Source organism: Macaca fascicularis, chromosome 9 (assembly GCF_037993035.2).
Source record: "Macaca fascicularis isolate 582-1 chromosome 9, T2T-MFA8v1.1".
NCBI classification, from domain to species: domain Eukaryota; kingdom Metazoa; phylum Chordata; class Mammalia; order Primates; family Cercopithecidae; genus Macaca; species Macaca fascicularis.
In genome coordinates this window covers 18,099,998-18,126,838 of record NC_088383.1, presented here as the reverse complement: position 1 = coordinate 18,126,838, position 26,841 = coordinate 18,099,998, and the positions used below count along the sequence as shown (strand labels likewise).

Genomic DNA, 26,841 nt, shown 5'->3' with positions numbered 1-26,841 from the left:
TTAAGTGAATAAAAATGCTTTGCCCCATTTGCTAGTAGAAAAGAAAGAAAACCACATTTTTGGAACACATTACTTACATCAGTTAAAAACAACTTCTCCCTATACTTGCTATTAGTTTGATTTTTAGGGAGATTTATTAACATTTTAGTCCTTCATGGTAGTACTACTGTGCAATCCAAGAATTATGGGGGAGTGTTTGGAAATGAGAGGAGGCTCAGGGAATTATGGGCAGCCAGGATTCTCAAGGCCAAATCCAGACAGCGTTACTGGTAATACATATGTGCTTACTATCCAGTTTTTAAATGTTCTCGTGCAATACTAATCTCATTGCTTTTGTATATCAGATTTTCCTAAGTAGTGCTCATCAACACCAGATTTATTTTAAAATAGAGCATACTTACTGTACTTCAAATGTCTGCAAGGGGAACAGCAGCAAATACCACAGTCCCATGGTAAATATAAGGGAAAAAGAAGGCATATATACGTTAAAAAGTCTAACGAATGGCTCATACCTGTAATCCTAGCACTTTGGGAGGCTGAGGTGAGTGGATCATGAGGTCAGGTGTTCGAGACCAGCCTGGCTAACATGGTGAAACCCCGTCTCTACTAAAAATAGAAAAATTAGCCGGGTGTGGTGGCAGGCACCTGTAATCTCAGATACTGGGGAGGCTGAGGCAGAAGAGTTGCTTGAAACAAGAAGGCGGAGGTTGCAGTGAGCTGAGATCACACCACTGCTCTCTAGCCTGGGCAACAAGAGCAAAACTCCATCTCAACCGCAACAACAACAACAATAACAACAAAGCCTGATGAAATCCTAACTCAGCAGTGGCACAATTACTTCATAGATTGGATTATTTTGAAAAGAACAAGCAAACCCCATTTGGTGGATGTATTTTGAGTCTTTATTTTATTTTTTTTCTGAGACAGGATCTTGCAATATCACCCAGGCTAGGATACAGTGACTCTGTCACAGCTCACTGTAGCCTGGAGCTCCTGAGCTCAGGCAATCCTCTTACCTCAGCCTGTTGAGTAGCTGGGACTACACACACATGCCACCATGCCCAGATAATTTTTTTTTTTTTTTTTGTATTTTGTAGAGACAGGGTTTTGCTGTGTTGCCCAGGCTAGTCTCAAACTCCCGAGCTCAAGTGATCTCTCCTTGGCCTACCCAAAGTGCTGGGATTACAGGCATGAGCCACCGTGACTGCTGGGCCTGTATTTTGAGTCACCGGCTCCCTGCTAGGTGCTAGGGACACAGAAATGAATACCACCGCTCCCTTCCTCTCAGAGGGCTCCCAATCTGCTCCTCTTTTCTCTGTTAAATCATTTTGCCTTTAAGTCTTGCATAATGATGTGGCCACATTGAGACCTAGTTGAATAGTTTCACAATAACTCCCTTAAGTCAGAGGGCCTTGGTGAAATAACATTGACTTTTACTCTGAAATCCATGGAAATGCAAAGTTTACTGTTTTGTTCTCCTTGATAAAATATAGCATAATAACTAGTTGCTGGGTTACTACCTAAAACACAGGCCCCAAACTGCAGCTGGGAAGGACAGTTAGCAATTAAGTAAAGGAAATGACTATGACTAGTGGGTTTGAAACCCAACACACTGCCCATATCCTTCTTAGCACAGGGAGGCATCGATGTTACTTAGGCAACTTTTATCACTAAGGAAGTAGTTTTGGTGACTCATGCTCATACAGAATGACTTATTTCAAGACCTGGGTGTTCAGTAACCTTACCATTATGCTTCTGTTTTCTCCGTTTTGGGCTCAGACATCAAAACTCCCTTTGGATGACATAGATTTATTACTTAGTAGTATATCATGCATTGGCTGTCCCACATTTTGAAATTTAACGGAATCGTGGTGATCAGAATAAAAGGTCAGTATTTCCTACAATATATTGATATGTTAGAGGTAGATCTAACACTTTATTTTCTAAGCAGAAATATTATCTTATTACATATCTTATGAAATGTCTAAGTTGACATTGCTTGCCAATTGTTTTTTACTTAATGTAACAGTGCTGTTTCAAATACTAGTCATTATTTAATAACTAAAATGGAATGCTGAAGAATTTTATACTATGACATAAAATGCCTTATTTTTTTCCCCAAATATATGAAAAATGGAATTAAAATCTCCACCGAGGGTTGCTATTACAAAAAGAAGAAATCCTAAGGAAATTCATTGGCTAGGTTCTTGGTTCAGATTTACAGCCTACCTGCTTGATGGCCCAACAGCATTTATTTCTTGACAATTGACATATTTTTCTGTGTTAAAAATAGCTGAGAAGTTGTAGAAAAATTAGTTAATTAAAAGAGTTATAGGTTGCTAATGTGTTTGGAGAGCTATATGGAAGAACTTACTATTGACAGAAAAAGCAAGCCACCAGCCAAGGACCTGAGCTGGCTTCTGGGGTAGTGCAGGAACAATATGGCTTGGGTTCCAGGGTATGCTGGGAGCCTTGGAAATGCCAGCTTACAGTGTGGTCAGCCCAGGACTTACCTGAATCACTAGTATACCTTTTGTCCTAATTCCAGAAATCATGCCATAAATCTCAAAATTTGGACAGTGTTACTTGAGCTGTTTTTATTTTGCTTTCAATTGAGTCCCCTTTTCTGGTTTTAATTTTGTAGCTGGAACAGCTTGAAAAAGGCAATGAGTCATGACAAATATTTCTTTTCTTCTCCATATAGAAGCCTTCAATGTGAGGCCCAGGCATTGGGTACCATGTGTGCGATTCATGAGCCTTGGCATCTGAACACTTTTCTGGAAGGATCCATCAAGACAACACATCAGGGATGCACTAGTGAAGTGATTTTCAAAATGTGCTACTCAGACCTATAGCATCAACATCACCTGAGAATTTGTTAGAAATTCCAACTGTTAGGCTCTACTTTAGACCAACTGAATCTGAAACTTGGGGAGTTCATGGGGTCCAGCAATTTGTGTTTTTACAAGACTTACTAGATGATTCTGAGAACCACTGTGCTAGTGAATTGTTACTGTCTGTGGCTACGTAGAATATGAAAAGTAAAGGGTTGGAAAATGGGGAAATTGATGAGTGTTCACTTATGAGGAAATGAAGAATAGATAGAAAAGAATGAGTTAAATTTTGGAATTCAAAAAAGAAGCAATTTGTAAAAGCGAGGAATTTGATTTGTAGGAAAATTGCTTGCAGAATATTTGCTTTCTCAGAGAGGGGCAATCTAGATCACTAGGTTACTGTGAAATATATTGGTATGGTTCTAAAATTCTAGAATAATCTCACTAGTGAGAAAAGGCATACCTTTCCATATTAGGACAAAACTTCAAATCAGGTTTGTAAAATCCTCTAAGATTCTTGTATCCCATTGCCATGGCCAACTTGTTTGTCTCTGGACATCCCAGTTTCTACATCTGAAAACCATATGCATTCCTGCTCACCGTGAATTATCTCATTGAATGAAGCGAGAGATTCAGGATGTGTAAGATCATTTATGAAGCATTTGGATGACCAAGAAATGTGAAGTATAAAGATCAAGAATGATTAATGTAAACACTGGTGGTAAAGAGGTGTTTCCAAGTTGATACCAAAAATGAGTTGCTTATTTCAGTCTCTCTTTGATATATCTGCCTTTTTAGTGCTGACTCTATCATGTATTCACCACTATATGATTTTAAATGAATCACACGTTTAAAGCTTTTAATCTGTTTCCTCAACAAATATATAGTTTTAATAATGTCTACTCACAGGATTGTTGTGAGAATAAAATTGATTCAATTGATTTTCCAAAAAAATGTGGAAATATAGTTTTTAAAAATAAAGCAATACCATTTTTGGATATGCTAGTACTGTGATTGTTATTTTATGTCTGGGTTGAGGAATCCTAAAGGATTGTTGACGTAATGACATCATCCAGGGATTTGGAATAAGAGCATACATCAGCAAGTTTTCTGATTACAAAAAGTAGCTATGTTTACTTTTCTGTCAATTCTCCTTCAGTGGAATGTTTCAATTTTCTCATGAAATGGGGGAGATCCATTTTTTGAGAGCTCTGTTTTATTAAAGAAAGCAAGTCTGGTGGCTCATGCCTATAATTTCAGCACTTCAAGAGGCTGAAGTGGGAGGATCACCTGAGCCCAGGAATTCAAGACCAGCCTGGACAACATAGCGAGAACCCATCTCTATGAAAAATTTTTAAAACTTAGCTGGGCATGGTGTTGCATGCTGTAGTACCAGCCACTCAGGAGGCTGAGGTGGGAGGATCAGGTAAGCCCTGGAGGACTAGGCTGCAGTAAGCAATAAGCTGTGATCATGCCACTGCACTCCAATCTGGAAGACGGAGCAAGACCCTGTTTGTTTTTTTTTAAAAAAAAATGGCCCGGGTGACTCACACCTGTTATCCCAGCACTTTGGGAGGCCGAGGCAGGCGGATCACGAGGTCAGGAGATTGAGACCGTCCTGGCTAACATGGTGAAACCCCGTCTCTACTAAAAAAATACAAAAACAAAATTAGCCAGACGTGGTGGCGGGCACCTGTAGTCCCAGCTACTTGGGAGGCTGAGGCAGGAGAATGGCGTGAACCCGGGAGGCAGAGTTTGCAGTGAGCCGAGATCGCGCCACTGCACTCCAGCCTGGGCGACACAGGGAGACTCTGTCTCAAAAAGAAAAAGAAGAAGAAGAAGAAAAAAAAAAAAGGCAAGTTTGATACTCCGTATCCTTTGACCTGAGAAAATATATTTCACATTTCATTCATTCTTTCAGGGAAAAAAGTGGGACTCGGGAGTCAGAGTAGCCAAGCAAAATTTCTCAGCTCCTCTGCTTACTAATAATACTACCTTGGAATAGCCTCATTTTCTTGATATAAAAAATGGAGGTGATAAGAACAGTTGTATGTGCATGAAATGAGAAATGTATATAAAATACATAATCGATTGTCCTAGAGTAAATAACAAACGTTGATGGTTGCTGATGATATTATTAATCTATGGCATAAAGAAGAGAGTAAAGAACCTGTGTCCAAAAACCAAGGGTAGGAAGGAATAAGAAAAGAGAGCAGTTGATAAATGATCATTTTACAAATGAAAATTCATGCAGCTCCTATGACTTTTCCAGTCATTTATTAAAACCAAACCATTCTTTGATCACTTCTAATGAGAAAAGTGATCATAGTAATTTACAACGCTCACATGTACGTAATTTTCCAAGTTTCAACCTTGCCTGAGAGTTAATGTCCTCCCTCCCGTGGTTTGACTGTGCCTTTGGAAAGGGAAGTCCTGGGTTTCTCACTCTCCCTACTTGGGTGCCTCCCTTCCTCCTTCCTCATTTTGCAAACTAAGGTTTCTTGCCACTGCAGGGTTAGAGCTCACAGAGGGAAAGAGGTGCAGGAGATAAGAACACTCTTACTTGACAAGGGCTATTGGTGATCTGGTGTTTATACCTCGAGGTTTGGCATATGCTAAAGCTGGCCCATTTTCTAGCAGGTGCTTCCTTGGGGTTCTCTCTCTCTCTCTCTCTTTCTGTCTCTATCTCTTTGTCTCTCTCTCTCTTTCTCAAAGCTCCCTGACACGCAGACGCGCACTTGTGTTCTGCTTCTCTGTGACGGCTGCCACAGCCCCTAGGAGTCATTCAGTGATATTCCCCTTGTTCCTTTTGGCATGACACCTTTTTTCTTGCGGGTGACCCCTTAAACAGGGCTTAAGACAGCTTGCTTTCTTGTATGGCTCAGATCTATCCAAGGGAATTAATTTGCCTCCCCAAACTCAAAGGTTATAGGGTTACATTTTAAACTCTCTGGGTGGTTCTCTGGATCTCCTTGTCTCAGGCTTGAGGGGAGAAGCAGACAGCCCCTGTAGCATGCTGATAATTTTCTCCAAAGACCTTCTCTTTGTCTTCAAGAATCTTCAACTCTTTTATACCTTCAGCATAAGTATAAGGTTGTAAGAATTATGTAACTATTTCTGTACCCCTTCCTTCGAAAAATTTGCATTATACTGCTGTATAATTTCACTTTGGAATATGTTTCTAGTGTTTGGGTACCTTAGGCAAAATATCCTAATTTTTTTTTTCCTTTTTCTTTTTGAGAGACAGGTCTCACTAGTCACCCAGGCTGGAGTTCAGTGGTACAATGATAGCTCACTGCAGCCTCAAACTCCTTGGGTCAAATGATCCTCCTGCCTCAGCCTCCTGAGTACCTGGGACTACAGGCATGCACGGCCACACCTGGCTAATTAAATTTTTTTGTTTTGTTTAAAGGCTGGTGTTTAACTTCTGGCCTCAAGGGATCCTGCTGTTCTGGCTTCCCAAAACACTGGGATTGTAGACATGAGCTCCCGCGCTGCAATGGCCAAAATGTGATCTTTCGCACCATATTAAAGGTAAAAGGGGGAATAAATCACTTTGTGGATGCCCTGACTTTACAGACCATCATCCTGTAGGAGCTGAGGCAGCCGAGGAGAAGATGCTTTACACACGCAAGGGTTATAATTATGACTTTCATGGTACCTGATCTAATCACAAAATAGAGCTTTAAATGCGAATTATTTTTGAAACGTCCATATTTAGTATTTTCCTCCTGGGTAGAATTTTGAAAGAGTGCTTATCTGAGGCCTGACATATTGTTTTGGGAGCTAAAATGTGTTTAAAATGTAATGTTCAGAGGAAGTTAACTGTTAACTTTTCTCAGTTGTAAGATGATTCCAGATTCCCATGTATATTAAAATACATCAGTCTTAAGACAAATTAAACAAAATGTATTATGTATTTTGTTTAAATTATTATTTTTTGCACTTCAGGCATAAATATTTTTAAATATAAGAACTCCCACATAAACATATGTGTACAGCTGTGAGCTTATGTCAAAAATGTCTGTGACTGCCTTGTCATAGTTTTGGAGATGAACATCTTTATTAAAAGACATTCAACAAGCTTTAAAAAAAATTTTTTTAAGGGGGAGGATGGAATCAAGGTTAACAGAAGAAAGTGCCTTTAATTTTTGTATATTTTTGTAATTTGTTTTACCCCTGGAAATTAGCATGTATTATTTTTAAAATTCAGAAAAATAAAGTCAGCATTTAAAAAGGGTGTATATCTCTGATGTGTTTAATGAAGTACAGAACTGATAATGATAACATATTAGGTGAAAAAGAGCAAGGTATAAAACGTATATGCAATAAGATTCTGATCTGGGTAAAATACAATTAGTTCAAAGACTATGGGGGAGAAACTTCAAAATACTAGCTATGGTCGGGCACGGTGGCTCACACCTGTAATCACAGCACTTTGGGAGGCCAAGAAAGGCAGATCATTTGAGGTCAGGAGTTCAAGGCCAGTCTGGCCAACATGATGAAACCCCGTCTCTACCAAAAATGCAAAAATTAGCCAGGTGTGGTGGTGCACGCCTATAGTCACAGCTACTCAGGAGGCTGAGGCAGGAGAATCACTTGAACCCAGGAGGTGGAGGTTGCAGTGAGCTGAGATCACTGCATGCATATTTTCTATTAGCAAAAAAGAAAAAAAATGGTCAGAAGAGAGACTCTTGCAGTTACAGTGAGCTTTCAGTACTTCGGACTTTTCCAATGTTTGTTTATTAAGTTCCTTTCACTGTAGGTGATAATCAAAAATTTATTTTCCAAATAATAATGCCTCATATCTCTAGGGAATTAGTAATATGATAAAACTGCTTTTCAATTTTAAAACTGTGAACTCTACAAAGATATATAAATAATGCTGTTTTTTGCATTCTTTTTTCAGCCTATTCTAGGATTTGGTCCTAAAATGAAAGGAGGAAAAAAAAAAAAAAAAAGACATGCAGATTCCTGACATTCTTTCCTAACCAGAATCCTGTCGAACTCCTAATATGAAATTCTTCCTCAAAATATATACTAATCCCCTTTCATTTTTATTTGATGACTTCCAGCCTATTTTTTCCTCAAAAAACTAGTGTTATCGTCTAAATTCCCTTCTTTTAAAAATGTGGTCATGTGATTTGTAAATAAATCTGTTAACCTGCAGAACGTTAACTTATGTGACTTTGAGCAAATGACGTGAAGTTTTCTACTTTTTATTTGTAAAAAAGTGAATATTAAAAAAGAAAAGCTGATAGGTCTAAAATGGGTTAATAAACATTTTAAACATTAATAAAGTTATTTGAAACATACAAGTCATTGACATTTTTTTATTAGTCAAACATACTTTTTCTGTCTTTTGGAATGTGGTCTATTTTCGTCAGCCAGTATTCTCTGAGTGACTAAACATAGCACCAATCCCATTGGAAGATTTATATATTTTAACTTAGCAGTAATTACCTTAGATGGAAATAAAACATTTTAGTCCTGATCTGCAGGAATAAGTTTAACTCTCTAAAGTAAAGGTTGATAACCTCTACAACATGAGGCTAGAGGAGAAAGTTTGAAATATAAAATGTGCTTGTATGCTGTAATATGCTTACATAAGTGACTTTGAAACTGTTAAGAAACTTTTTAATAATTTTAAATAATACAAAGTTTTTTTTCTTACAGAGTGAATAGATACAGTCATGGCAGTACTATGAAAGTGTTATTACATTTTAGTTATATTTGTCATTATTAAATCATATGAGAACAATTCGAAGTGATACTGTTGTCTACCTAAACTAGTACCTAAGTAGGGTAAAATTAAAAGTCTTTGTCTTTGAATTTTCTCTGGGTTTTAGTTTATCGGTTCCGATGATGTAGCAATGCAGAAAAAAGACTATGAAGGGGTGTGTGCCTGTGTGCGTGTGTGTGTGTTTTCCGTTTCCTGGTGGGACTGGGTCTGATTTGTGTTCTTTGGTTACCTTGAGCGGTTGTAAATGTTCAGATAAATTACAAGAGAAAAGGAACAAAGTACTAACAGCTCTCCAAGGTACTAAATTCTGTCTCCTGTATTTTCAACGTGGGTGGTGTTTTTCCACCTGAAAACAATAAGGAAACACATCTCTCCTTAGTTTTTGCATATTTTAATATGCAAATTAATCTCTTGGGCATATACCCTTTATGAAAACATACTAGGAAAATAATTCACTCTATTGTTAGAAGAAATGGGTTATATATTATGACAAAGTTGTTCAGAAAGTGAAAGGAAACCAATATTTATTGTTCTAGGCACATTATTGAGATATATATACACACACACACAAAATGTATGTATGTAGACAATGTATATATGTACATTTCAATATATACACAATGTATAAATGTGTATATATGTATATATCAATATATATTTACACAGATATATATACACATATGATACACATGTATATGATATATATGCATATATACCATATATACATTGTGTATATATTGAAATGTACATATATAGTCTATATACACACATTATATATATAGATAGGTACACACATAAATGATATATATAGAAATGTACACATATATAATTGATATGTGTACAATTATATCATATACACATGATATATATACACACACACACACACACACACACACACACACACACACACAGTTACCTTGTTATCAAATATGTGAAAAAAGGGAGTATTTGAGGCAGGATCCATGGTAATCCATCTAGTTCTAAGGACCGTAATCTTTGTACTGTGTTAAGCTGTGTTTTCAGGAGTGATCGGGCAGGGGATCTGTTATAAATGTTAGTTTGTGAGACAGTCGCTATTTTGTGCAGCTATGTTAACATTTTTGTCTGGCTTTTATAACATGCCTTGCCATAGCAGATCAAGTTTGCTTCATAGATCTCTGAAGTTGCCCTCAGTTCTCAGGTCAGCCCGTTCTCAGGAAGTGACATATTGTGGCTCCTGGGATTGCTTTGGTTTAGATCCCTGGCCTTGCCTCTGGGTGTTGGGGGGCAGCAGGCAGGACCAACTGAGCCTACTTAGTATCTTTTATACTAAGTTATAGTGTAGCTCTTGCTCTACCTCTCTCTCTTTGCTCCCCATTCCAGAGGAGATTTTGTTTGAACAAAAGGCTTTATCTCTAAAAATAGTTTGAAAAACAGTGTATCAAATAGTCCTTAAGATACTTTCTAGTTCCAACTTTCTGTGAAGTTAAGAAAGCAGTTTTAAAGAATGGATCCCACTATAGTTACTTTGAAACATCATCTTTTAAATTTGCTGCAAAATATTCTTAAATTGGGAATTTCAGGAAGAGCCTCCAAGAGGAAAATCCATGTTAAAAATCTCTGAGTACTTTGAAATGGCAGTGTGAGGCAAACTGCATGGTTTCTATTTTATTCGGCAGAAAATGTATAATTAAATTTCTTCATGATCCTAATTTTTAAAAACATGTTTTCTTTTTATTCCTTCTGAGGTAAGTGTAAGATAACATTATTCACAGTCAGAAGTCACTAGAATATACTTTATAACAGAAAAGTACCACTTCTGTTTGGGTGCGGTGGCTCATGCCTGTAACCTAGCACTTTGGGAGGCCATGGTGAGTGGGTCACTTGAGGTCAGGAGTTTGAGACTAGCCTGGCCAACATGGTGAAACCCCGTCTCTGCTAAAAATATAAAGGCCGAGCGTGGTGGTGCACACCTGTAATCCCAGCTACTCGGGAGGCTGAGGCAGGAGAATCACTTGAACCTGGAAGGCAGAGCTTGCAGGGTACCATTGCACTCTAAGCTGGGTGACAGAGTGAGACTCTGTCTCAAAAAAAAAAAAAAAAAAATACTGCTCCTTAAAGACATCATGAAGTTCATTTTCCATCTGTTCTTTTCCTCTTGAAAGTTTATCACATCCACTGACAGAACACATCTGCTGTTCCCATTTCTTTTCCTCCATGACAATTTATCAGTAAGGCGACTGGATACTAGAGAAGGAGAAAGAAGGTTTAGCTGCAAGGTTTGCTTTGAGTTCATTTTGCTCCATATTTGGGGGGGACATTTATTTAAAATTGGTGCTCTGTATGCAATAATTGATGCACACATTCCAACACTGGTCATTTATTAACGGGCTATTAATAAAGGCTGTAACTAATAGGCACTATCACTGCAGAGCAGTTCTGCCCGATATAACTTTCTGTGATGATGGAAATATTCTACATCTGTGCTGACCAATACGGAGCACTTGGTATGTGCCTAGTATAATTAACTCAATTTTAACGTTAATTACATTACTTTAAACAATTTACCAAATGTGGCTACTGGTTATCCTCTTGGATAGTGAGAATCAATTAAATTAGAAAAAATGCCCTATGCTTAGGAAATGAAAGTATTCAATTGCATTTTTTACTACGGGCCATTTTATGGTCTGAAATAGATTACAAAGTTATACACTTTGCAAGGTTTTTGTTTGTTTGTTTGCTCGTTTGTGTTTTGAGATGGAGTCTCGCTCTGTCACCCAGGCCTCCCAAAGTGCTGGGATTACAGGCATGATCCACCACTCCAGCTGCTTTTAAAATTTTTTTTAATTGCAAATCTCCTCAGTGCCTAGTGTATGAAAGAGTCAACACATGACTCACTGCTATTAATACGTCCCCCTCCTCTCCACCCCAGATCTCCCCAATTCATGCATCCTGGTTAAGGTCACTGGAAATATTTTCCCTGAAGATTGTCAGAGCTGTAGCTCTAGCCTTCACAGCTGTCCTGGTTCTTCTGGGAGTTAAGAGTTAAGCAGTGTCTAGTTTACTATGAATTCTACTGTCTATTCTCCGACTTCCTTATTTCCATGCTCAGCACCTCCTCAGTCAGGGCTGAGGCAGCTTCCAGACTTTCAGTCTTTACTCCACGATGCTCTAAGTGGAGGACCCCTGAACACTCCTAAAGGGTCCAAAGCTGCCTAGAGCCCTTAAATGTCTGTAGCCATCTGGTACGCTCTACCGTATGCTGATCTGACTATGCTCAGTTTGTTTCATGCAGTATTGGCTCCTAAAATGGGTATCACCAAGCTAGACTGTGACCGATGCGAGGGATCTGAATCATGCCACGTGATAGTTCATAGCCGACAGGACTGAGAATGCATCACTTAGAGGATGTCATTGTATAGACACTCTTTATTTAACATATATTTATTTGTGTTGTGCTAGGCACTGGCTAAGTGCTTTTAATCTTCATAGCAATTGCGTGTCCTATTGTTTATATATTTTAGAGGTGCAGTTGGGCTCAAAAGGATGTAGTGACTTTCTCCACGTCACTAGCTAGGGAGCAGCAGCAGCAGACGTGTGCTTCCTGTCTACACTGTGGCTCTGAAGCTTGCATTCTTAACCACAAAGCAAATCATTATAGAAGAGGAAAAAATCTTTTTTTTTTCTTTTTCTTTTGAGATGGAGTTTTACTCTTGTTGCCCAGGTTGGAGTGCAGTGGCGCAATTTTGGCTCACTGCAACCTCTGCCTCCCGGGGTCAGTGATTCTCCTGCCTCAGCCTTCTGAGTAGTGGGGATTACAGGCATGCACCACCACGCGCGGCTAATTTTTGTATTTTTAGTAGAGATGGGGTTTCACCATGTTGGTTAGGCTGGTCTCGAACTCCTGATGTCAGGTGATCCACCTGCCTTGGCCTCCCAAAGTGTGGAGATTACAGGTGTGAGCCACCTTGCCCAGTCCACAACCGACTAATTTTTGTATTTTTAGTAGAGATGGGTTTCGCCATGTTGGCCAAGCTGGTCTTGAACTCCCGACCTCAGGTGATCCACCCGCCTCTGCCTCCCAAAGTGCTGGGATTACAGACATGAGCCACAGTGCCCAGGCAGAATAGGAAGAATTCTTTAAAATCAGTGCAGAGGGCAAATCTAAAATAAACTGGAATTTAGGAGACTATAAGGAAGAATTTTCTCATAATTCCAGCTGTTCACCGTGAAACTTTTCATTAGCGGTTTGCAAGCTAAGGCTTACTGCCCACGGATCAGGAAAATAGTAGAAGGCATTCTTAAATAAGTGGGAGCTCGGAAGTGGTAAATAAGCTCTGTGGTCCTTTCTAATTCAAATTTGTAAAATGTACTCTCTTGAGGACATTTCTTGTTGTCATTTTCTTCTCGTATGACTTTTTCATTTTCCATGCAATTCATAAAGACCATTATTTTTCAGTGTAAAACCAGAATGCAACTTGTTCGTGACTGAAATTGGCATAAACAGGGTGTCCTCAGCCTGTAAGTGAGCCTGTGTAGGAATCCGCATCATGTTTCACTGAGAAATAGAGTGGCCTGGATCATGGAAATTCAAAGATGATTGGAAAAAGCATTTTCAGCACTTGGAAAACTTTATTCCATTTTATTAGATATTAATGATGAGTGAAAGAATGCATAGGGGAAGAAGATAAAAATGTCATCAGATTCCAAGCCCAGTGTCTTTAATAATTGAGTGTGTGCTATTACTCTTTTACAATCCTTAGTATTGTGATGTGCCCCTTAATTATTTCTGATATGCTTTATATGTGCCTTTATTTTCCAGGTATTAATTAATGTGTTTTTCTTTAAAGAAATGCATTTTCTGCTTTTAGAGAAAATGTACTAAATATACTAACATTCAAGTTTTGATATTTGTTTGCTTTTTTAAAAGTATGTCTAGTTTCTGTAATTAAAATATAAATAGTATTGTACATATCATTGAGGATGACTTCATGGGAAACTATGGGGCTAGAGAACTTTTCTTCTCTTTTATGAGCCTTCAGGATTTGCTTTGGGAAAAAGTAATCAATATATACTTTCATTCTGCTCACCCCACTTTTCTCCTGGACTACTCCCTATTGTACCACTTCCACCAGCCTTCCCGCTCTTCCACCAAATCACGTAATTTGTGCCAGTGATTGGAAGACATTTGCATACATAATCCCAGGGGGCCTAATATCTACAGATGCTTCCATGGAGATAGTTGTAGATTATGATTATGGAGAGAGTTTTCATTCTTGAAATAATTATCATATGAGATAAGCTTTAGAGAGGAAATAATACATAAAGACGTGGCACATTTGAGGTGAAAATTGGGCTAGAAGAACTGGAAGGATTGAATGACAGGTATAAGCATGATCTGTATTTCAGAAGACGAGGGAGACTGAGGAGTCGTCATGTGTCAGGATATTTTAGGCTGGGAGTCCAGAAGGAAGGTTCCACTTGAAGTATAGATCTTGAAGAAGTCTAGGAGATTTCTAGAGAAGGGAAAGAATACAAGCAGAGAAGTGAAGTGAAGGGTATGTTTGGGGAACACCAAGCAGTTTCATTTATAGCAGAGTTCAAGAAGAGAAAAAAGGAAGAAAAGTAAGTTCAGGGCTACACTGCGAAGATCCTTAAGTATCAGAGTAAACAGTTTGTAATTAGCCTGTGTGGGGAAGGGGTTTGAGGCTCCTTCCTCTGAGGAGGTTGGTATTTTTCATTAACTCTGCCATGTTTCTGTACTCTCTCTCCCCTACAGGTAAGGTCTTTTGTCACATTTATTTTGATTTATAGCATGAATGCTGAAAATTCCAGATTTGTTTAATATATTGGGTTTCGGCTATATATAAGTCACTATGACTACATAGCTCCCTTTACATTTTATGTACTGATGTTTATTTCTGGTACTATAGGTAATAAATATTAGAAAAGTTGGCTTCGTGCATTATACATATGTCAGTGTGTACATGATTTCTATAATTTAAGTTAGTTTAAGAGTACATTTGCTTAAAGCAGGTAACAAGTCTTCTTTCTACATTTTTCAAATTGAATAAATAATTAACAGGTTGCCAAATCAGGTCTCATTTTTTTCAAATTTGAATTCAGCCATGAATGCATTTCTTGGAACGAAAACACCCTCTGCAATCCATCTCTTTCTGTTCCCTTCTCCTTTATCTTAAAGATGAGGAAACCAGGGTCATCTCAAAGTGACACAATCAGTTAACTGGCAATGCCAGGGCTAAAGCTGAGTTATCTGGTATCACCATACCCCTCTTGTTATCTGAAAGTGACTAACAAAAACTAAAGCACATGGCCAATGCACATTTACAATTAAAAAAGTTAATTTCACAGACAACATCAAAATGAACCAGTGAATTCTATAATTTGGATGCAGTGGTTATACTTTTATTTGTTAACAGCATCACATTAGCAGGCATGCAACATTTCTAACATATCGGTTATTGTTATTACAAGTGGTACCCCCCAAGTTCCCCCTAACGAAAACCTGTGGCAGTGTTGGGAACAAACTGAAGAACACTTCACAATGGGAACATTTTCTATCCTCCATATGGGTACATTATTTTCATTTATAAGTGACTATAAGCACCCCCCCCCAAATTTCTAAGCTCCCCCCAACTGACTGAGTGAACGCCTCCACCAAGCAGATTCCAAAGAATCCTGAAAAACTAGTTCAGGCTCTGATGGGAAAGGGAAGCATGACATGCCTCATTATACTCTCCTCTCTTTGGAGTTCAGGCACAATTGATCAGCATTAATATTAAAACAAGAGATCTTCATAGTGACAAAACAGACTCTTCTTAGCAATAAGATACCAAAATTCCAACTTGACTCCAGTAAAGCACCATATGAAAGATAGCAGGCCGTAAATCAAAGCATTTGACCCTAAAATAAATTTATTTGACATATTTTGAAATCGCCCTGCACAGCCATCTCTTGTGGGGTAAATCTACATTCTATAGAGACTCCCTTTTCCTTTCCAGGTCTTTTCCTGATCCAAGAGAGATTTAACTAAGAGTCTGGCATCTTTTTACATGTGATAAGAGGCATTTGCCAATTATTCTCTCTGAAGCCTGTTACCTATGAGACTTCATCTACATAATAAGAACCTTGGTCTCCACCTTATCTTAATCCAGACACATTCCTTTCTGTTGATTCCGGGTCTTTAGGTCACAACTTAACTCTTTCAATCAATCGCCAGTCAGAAAATCTTTGAATCCACCTGTGACCTGGAATCCTTCCCCTTTTTGAGTTATCCCATCTTTATGGACCAAACTAAGTACACCTTGCATATACTGATTAACATCCTTATGTCTCCCTAAAACCATATAAATCCAAGCTGTAGCCCAACCACCTTGGGCACATGTTCTCAGGACCCCCTGGGGTTGTGTCATGGGTCACCGTCCTCACCTTGGGCTCAGAACAAACCTCTTCAAACATTTTACGGAGTTTGTCTTTTTTCGTCAACATGAGCCTCTAACAATTGGTTACTGGACCATCCTGAGGAATCAAGGCCTTATCACTTAAAGACCCATGAATAATCCTACATGATATTCACTGTGTATTCTATGTAGGTGAAACTTCCAAGCTAAAACATAATTAACCGCACTAATAGACACAACAAACATCCTCTGTATTATTGGCACGCACACAGGTTTTTCTCTGCTGCTAGTGGACCTGTGTCCTTACTTGTAATTCTGGAACCTTCTCTAGGAGAGAGGCTGGTCTGATTTATCTCTATCGACCCAGGGCAGGCAGGACACAAGGCACACTGTGGAAAGAATGTTTGAATGTTCAGGCTTCTAAGTGACAGAAAAGCAGCTTGCCTGAAAAATGATTTTTTTCTGGCTTCTAACCAGTGTTAATTCACTTAGAAACCAAGGCAGTTTTCTCCCCTTTACTGGACTCTGGATTTCTTTTCCACTCAAGGCCCCTGACACCAAAGAAGGAAATGGAGCGTAAATCAGGCTACAGAGTGGCTGCCATTCATTCGGGAAGCCTTATTGTTTTCCGTTCTTTGTTCCCCTCTCGACCCCTGCCAACCCCCAGGCCGCGCGGCCCTCTGAAGCCCTCAGCCTGGAGCCGCAGGAGAAGGGGGAACTGAAACGCTGCGGAACCAGAGGCTGAGGGAGCGGTGCGATCGAGGGAGGAGGAGCGACGGACCGGCAGGCCTAGCTCCGGGGCTGCAGCGGTTGAGGCGCGGGGATGGAGCCCCTGCGGGTGCTGGAGCTGTACAGCGGCGTGGGCGGCATGCACCACGCGCTGAGAGGTGAGAGCCCATCGAGCACCCCTGTCCATATTCGCTCACGGGGGCTGGTCGGAGCACCGGCGCCGGGAAGGGGCGGAGCGGCGAGACGCTAGGGGCTGACGCTGTGGGGTGGACACTGTGGGGCGGACTGTGGGGCGGCCTTCGGTTGTCTTGGAAACCGCTCCTGCGCGCCGCCCTGTCCACCCCTCCAGACGCCGACTCCCTTCTGGCGCCGAGTCTGGTCCGAGGGGCCGCACACGGCGCCTCCAAGGGCTCATTTGGGAGTTGGGATTCGCAAGGCAGTAAATCAAACTCAAAGGGTATCAAAGGGGCGAGCTCCCCGCCTGGTGCCAAGCCCCCATTCTAAGTGTGCAGCCACCGAGAAGCATGGAGACTCGGTCCTTCATCCTGGGGGACTTCCCAGCTGGGAGGGAGGGAGTGAGCTAGCAGGGGCTCCCCTGGTGAGAGATGGATCTTGGAAGGGGTAATAGCTACAATTAAAGGTAGAAGTTTGCGAATGCGAAATAGGACGGTAGAGGAAGCTTGGAGAACTTGGAAGTCTGATCGTTGGAAAGAAACGTGTCTTCTATAGTTCTGCGTTTAGATGCCAAAGAACTGAGTTCCAGCTTGGTGGCAGTGTGACGTTGGGCTAGTTAGTGAACTGTGATGGACCTGTTTCCTGGTTTTAAAAGAGAATGATGATTATAAGGATTAAAGTCTGTCAAGTGCTTGTTAGTGCCTGATACATTGTAGCCACTCCAAGTATTATACATTGTTATCACTATTACTTTAAAACGACATCAAGAGATATTATCAAGCAAACTGTTACTTTTGATGCACGTCTTTGATTTTGAGGTTTCTGATTTCTTTCGTGCTGAGTTGGAACTGAAAGGTTTACTTTTGGTGATAGTCCCTCAAAATTATTTATGGAGCTCCTATTCTGTGCCAGATTTTGTGCTAGGAGCTGGGGATAGAGAGTGACAAACAGGCTTTGAAGGTGCATGTTTATTCTTAAATTACTAAGACAACCACCAAACTGAAGCTCCCCTGCTTCCTTATTTAGAACCAAGGCTAACAAGAGACTAACTGTAAGATACAGACAATATTTAATGGGTTTAGCATATAACTTTTTTGAGCAGATTTATTGAGTTTCAATTCTAGACTAGGTTAATGATCAAGTTTTTAGTACTTATTTGCTGGCTATCTTTATTTCTCATATTAAAACTTAACAGCATCGAAACAAAGCTCTAGTACTATTTACTCTTTGTTAATTGTCTAAAGTGATATACTGTCCGCATTTTCCCACGTCTTGAAACTCCTTAATGAATTGTTTAGTACTTTATCCTAAGCTGTAATTCAACCACTCCTTAAGTGTGGAATATTTAGATAATTCTTCAAGTTTTTGCAAGTACAATGTGCTACAGTTACATTCTTGAGTATAACGCCGATTTTCTCTTTAAGCATGTTTCCTAACTGTTGGAATGAATTAATTCAACAGTAAGACTTAACTGTGTGCTAGTTACTAAGTGAAAAACTATGAGAATTTTTCAGGCTTTTGAGAGAGAGGATAGCAGATTGCTTTTCAGAGATTTTGTATTATCAATTTTTAATCCTTGCTAATTTGTTGGGGGAAATTGTGTAATTTTAAGTTACTGTTTGGGATTAATGAAAGAGTAAAATATCTTCTGTCCTATTAGCCAGTGCAACGTGAATTTGTACACATTTTTCGATTGCCAGTGCTACTGTTGTGAATCTAAGCTATTATGTTCTCTAATTTAAATTATTAACCTAGCTTCCCAGCTTCTCTCCTTCCTTCCATTCTGCCTCCCTAATCCATCTGTTTTCCTTCTAGCAGGCAGAATGATCATTGCAGAGTAAACCAGATCATTTTACTTCGCTGCTTAAATGGTTCCCTCTGAGGTTGGAATCACAGTCCCATCTTCTTAACAGGCTTGTGAGTTCTGGCTTGTGTCTCCTCTTCAATTTTATCCGCCACTCTCCCTCAGCATCCCGCTTCACCGTCAACATCCAAAGCTGAAATTCTAATTAAACTATTCCTTGAATTCTTTCCTCAGCCTCTCTTGTCGAGGCTCATTGGTTTTCTTTCTCTCTACTCCTCAAACCCTCAAAGTTCCTCGACGTTCTGGCCTTTGCTTTTGCTGTTGCCTCATCCAGAGTGCTCCCTAACCCCAGACTTTTTCACTCCAGCTTCATTTCACATTTCATGTCTTAGTTCGTGTGTTGGCCTTCCCTGGCCCACCCTGTGATCCAAAGCAACTTTCCTAGCTCCCTGTTCCTCTCTGCTCTCATCTTTTGGGTGGAAGTCTGCATATTAGGGATAGACTCTTAATCATATTGATACACATATTTTTCCTCACTCGTTTGCCTTCCAGTGTTCACTTATTTGGTGTACTAAAGTTTAAAATTTATCTGTAATAAAATGCATTGCTCCTTTCCAGGTGTTTTTTAATATAATAATAAAGACTAATAACAGCAGCTAACTCTACTCTTTATTAGGGATCTTTTAAATTCAGGTCCTTTTTAAGTATGTAATAAACTAATTAGTGGTAGAACCTGTATTCTAACCTAGGTCTACCTACCTGACCTTTTGACCATGCTATGTTGCCATTGTTCTGGTTAGATCTACTAACTTCCTTGGATCTATACGTTAAATAATATAGCAAGCAGCGCAAAAGGAATAATATTGAACTTCAGTTTTGACTGATTTCTAGATAAGGTTTATAACGGAATTTTTTTTTATTGTGGTAAAACACAACATGGAATGTATCATTTGAACTATTTTTAAGTGTATAGTTCAATGGCATTAAGTACATTCACAGTGTTGTCCTACCATCACCCTTGTTCGTTTCTAAAACGTTTTAATCATCTCAAACAGAGCTCTGTACCTATTAAACAAAAACTCCGAATTCCCTTTCCCTCAAGTCCCTGGTAACCTTGATTCTACTTTGTCTTTATGAACTTGTCTGCTCTGTGTACCACACATAAGTAGAATAATACAACATTTGTCCTTTTGTGTCTGGCTTATTTCACTTAGAATAATGCTTTCAAGATTCATTTATTTTGTATTCTGTATCAATATCTCAATTGTTTTTGTGGTTGAATAATATTCCATTGTGTATCTGTACAATTTTGTGTATGCATTCATCTGTTCATAGACACTTGAGTTGTATCAGTTACCTGTTGACCATTGTGAATAGTGCTGCTTTGGATATTGATATGTAAGTATTGTTTGAGTCCTTACTTTTTAAGTTTTGGGGTATAGACCTAGCAGTGGAATTGCTGGATCATATGATAATTCTGTTTAACTCTTGAGGAACCACCAGACTGTTTTCCACAGCAGCGGCACAATTTCCCATTAAATTTCCCATTGCATGAGCACTCTGTTGCCTCCATCTCCATATTCTCCACTTGTTATTCCATTTTTAAAAAATCATAGCCGTTCTGATGGATATGAAATCATATCCCATTGTGGTTTTGATTTGCATTTTCTTAATAACTAAAGATGTTGAACATCTTTTCTTTTTCTTTCTTTTACTTTTTTTTTGAGATGTAGTTTCACTCTTCTTGCCTAGGCTGGAGTGCAATGGCGTGATCTTGGTTCACTGCAACCTCTGTGTTCCGGGTTCAAGCGATTCTCCTGCCTTAGTCTTCCGAGCAGCTGGGATTACAGGTCCCTGCCACCATGCCCAGCTAATTTTTTGTATTTTTAGTAGAGATGGGGTTTCACCATGTTGGCCAGGCTGGTCTCGAACTCCTGACGTCAGGTGATCCACCCACCTTGGCCTCCCAAAGTGCTGGGATTACAGGTATGAGACACTGTGCCCAGTTGTTGAGCATCTTTTCATGTGCCTGTTAGTCATTTGTATTCTTCAATACAGAGAAGTGCCTTTTCAAGTCCTTTGCCCATTTTGGAATTTTCTTTTTGTTGTTGTTGTTGAATTGTAGGCTTTATATATTCTGGATCTTAATGTCTTATTAGATATATGATTTGCAAATATTTTTACCCGCATTGCTGACTTTTAAGTTATAAAAAGTATATTTAATTTCTTTAGCAACATGATAGATTTACCTCAAACCCAGTGAACATTTAAAAAATATGTCAATAAAAGTTTTTCATCCTTATCAGCATATCCAATATGCTGTTGCATTTTTACAGTCACTACATAGATGCTTCCATATTTTCTAAATTTCGTTTAACTTTATTTTGTATCTATATGCCCATGTGTTTACATGGCTTAAATGTAACATCCTTTGCTGTTCCTATACAGCCTCTAGCTCAGTACCACACTCTTTGTAGATTACTATTGAGGTTACTATTGAATTGATAATCATTCTGCTATCATTTTATCAAATGATGAAGGTTTATTTAGCCCAGATTCTTTTTTTTTGTATTATATGTAATTCTTAGTTGCAACCCACAGAATCCACTGTAGCTAACATAATCAGGAAAAAAAAATTTGGAAACTCACAGAATCTCTAGGACACCAACAAACAGGTTAGGTGAACAGAAGCACTGCCCACATATACTGTGGGTATTTCCACAGTGAAGCTTTATCCCAACATCACAGCTTACACCAACGGTGCTGGGGTCTGGAAGCCAAAAGTGCCGTCATTTTTCCCGAGAGGTGGGTACCTCTTACCACTTCCCTCGTCAGAAAGATGGGTTTCCTCATTTGTTTAAGTCCTTACATTGCTACCTCTGAATTGAAGTCTCTCCTCACATTGCTGACTCTAAACTGAGGTCTTATCATGTGGATGCATGTGGTTGATAGGCACTACATCCCACTGTCAGACAAGGGAAGCTGAGAAGGCGAGTTCTGGCTTCTATTTGGGGAAGGAAAGATCCATATTGTGGCAAATTTTCAAACACAGGAAACATAGGCAAAGATTCTAGATGGCCACAGCATAACAATGTCTATTACATTTTTAAATATATATTTGACCTATACAGAAACTACTTATGCACACTTTGATATTTATGTCTGCACAGTCTACAAAGTTTTGGCTAATGAGAATCTTCCAAGTAAAAATATCTTCTTTCAGAAAGCAGTGGAAGAAGTAGTGTCATGGGTTATATATCAGTGGAGCCTGCAAGGTCACCTGCAAATATATGCAAATACAATTCTGTATTTTTCTCATTTTAAAATGTAGTAGCAGGAGAAGAGTAAAATGTGGTTTAAGGTGGCAAATGAAGGAAAGCTCTAGTTGGATGACTGTTTTCTATATAGTCAAATATTGGAGTCAGCCTTTAAAGCAAAAAGGCCTGTCTGCCACAGAGCTTCTAAAGCTCTTCCAAGGAGTTGGCTTTGAGTTTTACCCCATAATACTTTATTGTGTTTAGTAAGAATTACTTAGCCTTAATATTTTCTTTTAAAATGCTAAGCCTCTCATTTGTCACATATTAATTATTCATTTTCTGAATCTCTTTTGTCTTTGTTCCTCCACGACTTATATGCCAACTTGGGAGTCTAGCAAACTAGTTTGTAACTGGGTGTGTTTGTAACTGAATCAGGCAACTACATTATGATGAAGTGTATTTGTATGTAGATATGAATGTCACCTAAGGATATTTTTATAGCATCAGTTGTTAGGGGCTGGAATATAAACCGCTTACTTTTTTTTTTCATTTATACATACCTGTCTTTGGGATTATAAAATTTTCCTTTTCATGCCGATTTCCTCATAGTTACTCTTATATAGCATGTCAGATTTAAAGTGAAGCAATGTAAAAAGTTGTCCCATTAAAATATATTTATCATTTCTTCTCTGGCACCTGTGGAAGTTAATAAACTTGAAATACAAAAAAGAAATGTGTAAGATGAATTTTGAATATTCAGCAAAAGAGAACCTTAACTTCCCATTAGACAATTGAATTACTTATCTTTTCTTGTGCTGAATAATGTGTGCTTACTTCACTGCAAAGTATTTTTTGGGATTGGGGGTAAATTTTTTTTTTTCTTTTTCAACTTCTAGATTCAAGGGGTACATGTTCAGGTTTGTTACTTAGGTGTATTGTGTGATGCTGAGATATGCGGTATGAATGATCCCATCACCCAGGCACTGAGCATAGTACCCACAGTTAGTTTTTGAACCTTTGCTGCTCCCCTTCTCCCTCTTGTAGTCCCCAGTGTCTATTGTTGCCACCTTTTTGTCCATGAGTATCCAATGTTTAACTCCCACTTATTAGTGAGAACATGAGGTATTCAGTTTTCTGTTCCTGTGTTAATTCGCTAAGGATAATGGCCTCCAGATGTATCCATGTTGCTGCAAAGGACATGATTTCATTCTTTTTTATGGCTGCATAATATTCCAATGGTGTATATATGCCACATTTTCTTTATTCAGTCCACCATTGATGGGCACCTCTTTGCTATTGTGATTAGTGCTGTGGTGAACATGCGAGTATATGTGTCTTTTTGGTAGAATGATTTGCTTTCTTTTGCATGTATACTCAGTAATGAGATTGCTGGGTCGAATGGTAATTTTGTTTTAAGTTCTTTAAGAAATTTCCAAGCTGCTTTCCACTGTGGCTGAATAAATTTACATTCCCATCAATAGTGCATAAGTGCTTCCTTTTCTCTGCAGCCTTGCCAGCATCTGTGGTTTTTCTTTTGACTTTTTTTTTTTTTTTTTTTTGAGTTGGATTCTTGCTTTGTTGCCCAGGCTGGAGTGCAGTGGCACGATCTTAGCTCACTGCAACCTTTGCCTCCTGGGTTCAAGCAATTCTCCTGCCTCAGACTCCCGAGTAGCTGGGATTACAGGTGCCCACCACCACACTTGGCTAATTTTTGTATTTTTAGTAGAGACAGGGTTTCACCATGTTGACCAGGCTGATCTCAAACTCCTGCCTCAACCTTCCAAAGTGCTGGAATTACAGGCGTGAGCCATCATGCCTAACCTCTTATTGACTTTTAATCGTAGCCATTCTGACTGGTGTGAGGTGCTGTCCCATTGTGGTTTTGATTTGCATTTCTTGAAGATTAGTGATGATGACCATTTTTTTCATTTTGTTGATGGGCCACTTCTTTTGAGAAGTATCTGTTCATGTCCTTGCCCATTTTCTAAATGGGGTTGTTTGGTTTTTGCTTGCTCAGTTGTTTAAGTTTCTTTTAGATTCTGGTGTTATTAGACCTTTCCCGGATGCATAGTTTGCAAATATTTTCTCCCATTCTGTGGGTTGTCTGTTGACTCTGTTAATAGTTTCTTTTGCTGTGCCAAAGCTCTTTAGTTTAATTAGGTCCCACTTGTCAATTTTTGTTTTGTTGCAATTGCTTTTGAAGACTTAGTCATAAATTCTTTTCCAAGGCTGATGTCCAAAGTGGTGTTTCCTAGGTTTTCTTCTAGGATTCTTATTGTTTGAGGTCTTACATTTAAGTCTTTAATCCATCTTGAGTTAATTTTTGTATATAGTGAAAAGTCGGGGTCCAGTTTCATTCTTCTGCATATGGCTAGCCAGTTATCCTAATACCATTTATTAAATAGTGAGTCCTTTCCTCATTTTTTTTTTTTTTTTGTCTACTTTGTTGAAGATCAGATGGCTGTAGGTGTGTGGCTTTATTTCTGGGTTATCTATTCTGTTTCATTGGTCTAATATATCTGTTTTGTACCAATACCATACTGTCTTGGTTACCGTAGTCTTATAGTATAGCTTGAAGTCCAGTAATGTGATACCTCTGGACTTGTTCTTTTTACTTAGATTGCTTTGGCTATTCAGGCTTTTTTATGGTTCCATATGAGTTTTAGAATAGTTTTTTTTCCAATTTTGTGAAAAAAACGATGCTAGTAGTTTGATAGGAATAGCATTGAATCTGTAGATTGCTTCAGGCAGTACTACCATTTTAACAATATTTATTTTTTTAATCCATAAGCATAGGATGTTTTTCCATTTGTCACCTGTATGATGTCTTTTAGCAGTATTTTGTCGTTCTCCTTGTGGAGATCTTTCACCTCCTTGGTTAGATGTATTCTTAAGTATTTTTATATATTTTTTGTGGCTGTTGTAAATAGGATCACATTCTTGATTTGACTCTCAGTTTGAACATTATTGGTGTATAGAAATGCTTCTAATTTTTGCATATTAATTTAGTATCCTGAAACTTTGATGAAGTCATTTATTAGTTCCAGTAGACTTTTGGTGGAGTCTTATAGAGTTTTCTCGGTATAAAATCACATCATCTGCAAAGAGAGATCGTTTGATGTCTTCTAACTCTGCTACCCAGGCTGGAGTACAGTGGCTCAATCTTGGCTCACTGCGACCTCTGCCTCCTGGGTTCCAGCGACTCTCCTGCCTCAGCCTCCCGGGTAGCTGGGACTACAGGCACGCACTACCATGCCCAGCTAATTTTGAATTTTTAGTAGAGACGGGGTTTCACCATGTTGGCCAGGCTGGTCTCGAACTCCTGACCTCAGGTGATCCTCCCGCCTCGACCTCCCAGAGTGCTGAGATTACAGGTGTGAGCCACTGCACCTGGCCCCTTTATTTCTTTCTGTTGCGAGATTGGTCTGGCTAGTACTTCCAGTACTATGTTGAATAGGAGTGGTGAGAATGGGCATCCTTGCCTTGTTTCAGTTTGCAAGGGGACTGCTTCCATCATTTGCCCATTCAGTATGATGTTGGCTGTGGGCCTGTCATAGATGCCTCTTGTTATTTTGAGGTATGTTCCTTTGATGCCTACTTTCTTGAGGGATTTTTATCATGAGGGAATGTTGGATTTTATTGAAAGCTTTTTCCACATCTTTTGAGAGGATCATATGGATTTTGTTTATTCAGTGTACCTTGATGTTCAAAGATGTCTAGAAACTCTCCACACAACATCTTTCCTTGAGACCTTCTCTGATACATGAAATGTATCAGAGGTTTTGAGAAGTAAAGTAGCTGTTTGGCTTAAAACAGTACTTCCCATATGTATTTATATTTGGGCAAGGATCCTGCTGCTCCTGCCCCCCTCCCACCCTTTTGTTTTGCGGGGAAGGAGAGCACACCTACATTGTGAAAACAGTGTTACTTAGTGCATGTTTCGGGAAATGTCTGATGGGCAACAAAAGGGCAGTGATGGAGCTGTGGGAGGAGATGCTAGGGTTGTGAAAGAGAAGAGGCGCCAGGGCTGTACATATTAGCCAATTATGTTCACAACTTGGACGAACTTTGAAATAAGCTTCTCTGTAATTTTTCTATTAGGCAGGTATTGTCGTTCTTACTATCTCTGTTTTCTCTTAGAATGCCCAAAGCTACACTACTGGTCTCTGTCCCCTTCCAAAACTTGCTACTCTTGTAACCGGCCTCATCCCAATCACAGGTGGCTTCGTTCTTCTAGTTGCCCACGTCTGAGCCTTGGAGTCATCTTGTTTCTTCTTTTTCACCCACATCAGCCAGTTCTACAGGCTCTACCTTCAGACTGTACTTATAACTATCATTTCTCTCCATTTGCACCTTTTCCACCTGATCTATAATCTCTCTCCTGTCTTGTCAGACTTAATTTTTGCGCCACTCAGATTTGCTCGGCCCCACCTGCCTCCTGGCCTGGGGCTGCTTGTTCAGTGTCACATCCTGACTAATGCCACCTTGCCTCATCTGATACTGTCAGGGGGTGATGGCCGAGCTCGACCCTCAGAATGATCGTCGACCCCTGTACCTGGACTCAGGTGAAGCGCCAGGCTGTGGGCATGCACTCTGTCTGCTCAGTAGCTGTCTAGAGGAGTCAGATCACAAAACCTAACATGTGTGTAGGTAGCGGGGAGGTGGGAAGTCACGCTTTGGGGGGACTTCTGATCAGTAACAGACAGGATGAGAAAGGAGCCAGCAGATACAACTCTCTCCCTTCTCCCCCTATGGTGCTGCTTGCTCAAATGCCAGTGAGAAGATGGGAAGTGCTATTTCAGACCCAGTAGTGTCTCTACTGCAGGGCTTCTCATCATCTCCCACAACAGATACAGCCCTCCCCTGACAGCTCTGAGGTGTGGTCATCCTGTCCAGCCTG

General features: G+C 39.4%; 1 protein-coding gene and 2 long non-coding RNA genes across 21 annotated transcripts in view; all 3 read left to right on the top strand.

Moving 5' to 3' along the window:
* Window positions 1-1,743: 1,743 nt before the first annotated feature.
* On the top strand, window positions 1,744-3,832 carry LOC141407654 (uncharacterized). The gene is made up of 2 exons (XR_012417510.1): window positions 1,744-1,887; window positions 2,705-3,832. It is a non-coding gene; the product is annotated as an uncharacterized lncRNA (long non-coding RNA).
* A 1,526-nt stretch (window positions 3,833-5,358) lies between these two features.
* LOC102125302 (uncharacterized) lies at window positions 5,359-8,003 on the top strand. Of its 2 annotated transcripts, none has more exons than XR_010577851.2 (3): window positions 5,359-5,437; window positions 6,247-6,368; window positions 7,744-8,003. It is a non-coding gene; the product is annotated as an uncharacterized lncRNA (long non-coding RNA). The 2 variants fall into 2 exon arrangements; XR_010577850.2 differs by having other exon boundaries at window positions 5,359-5,474; window positions 7,744-7,882.
* Window positions 8,004-16,751: 8,748 nt separating this feature from the next.
* TRDMT1 (tRNA aspartic acid methyltransferase 1) overlaps window positions 16,752-26,841 on the top strand; it is a 60,662-nt gene continuing 50,572 nt past the window's right edge. For 16 of the 18 annotated variants that reach the window (XM_005564725.5, XM_045399639.3, XM_065520383.2 and 13 more), the window contains exon 1: window positions 16,752-16,864. In XM_005564725.5, the coding sequence (XP_005564782.3) occupies window positions 16,801-16,864 (64 nt within the window). In that variant the 5' untranslated portion in view covers window positions 16,752-16,800. Of the gene's footprint in view, window positions 16,865-17,007; window positions 17,305-26,841 lie in introns of those variants that run through there. The other 2 variants (XM_065520381.2, XM_065520382.2) reach the window with 2 other exon arrangements.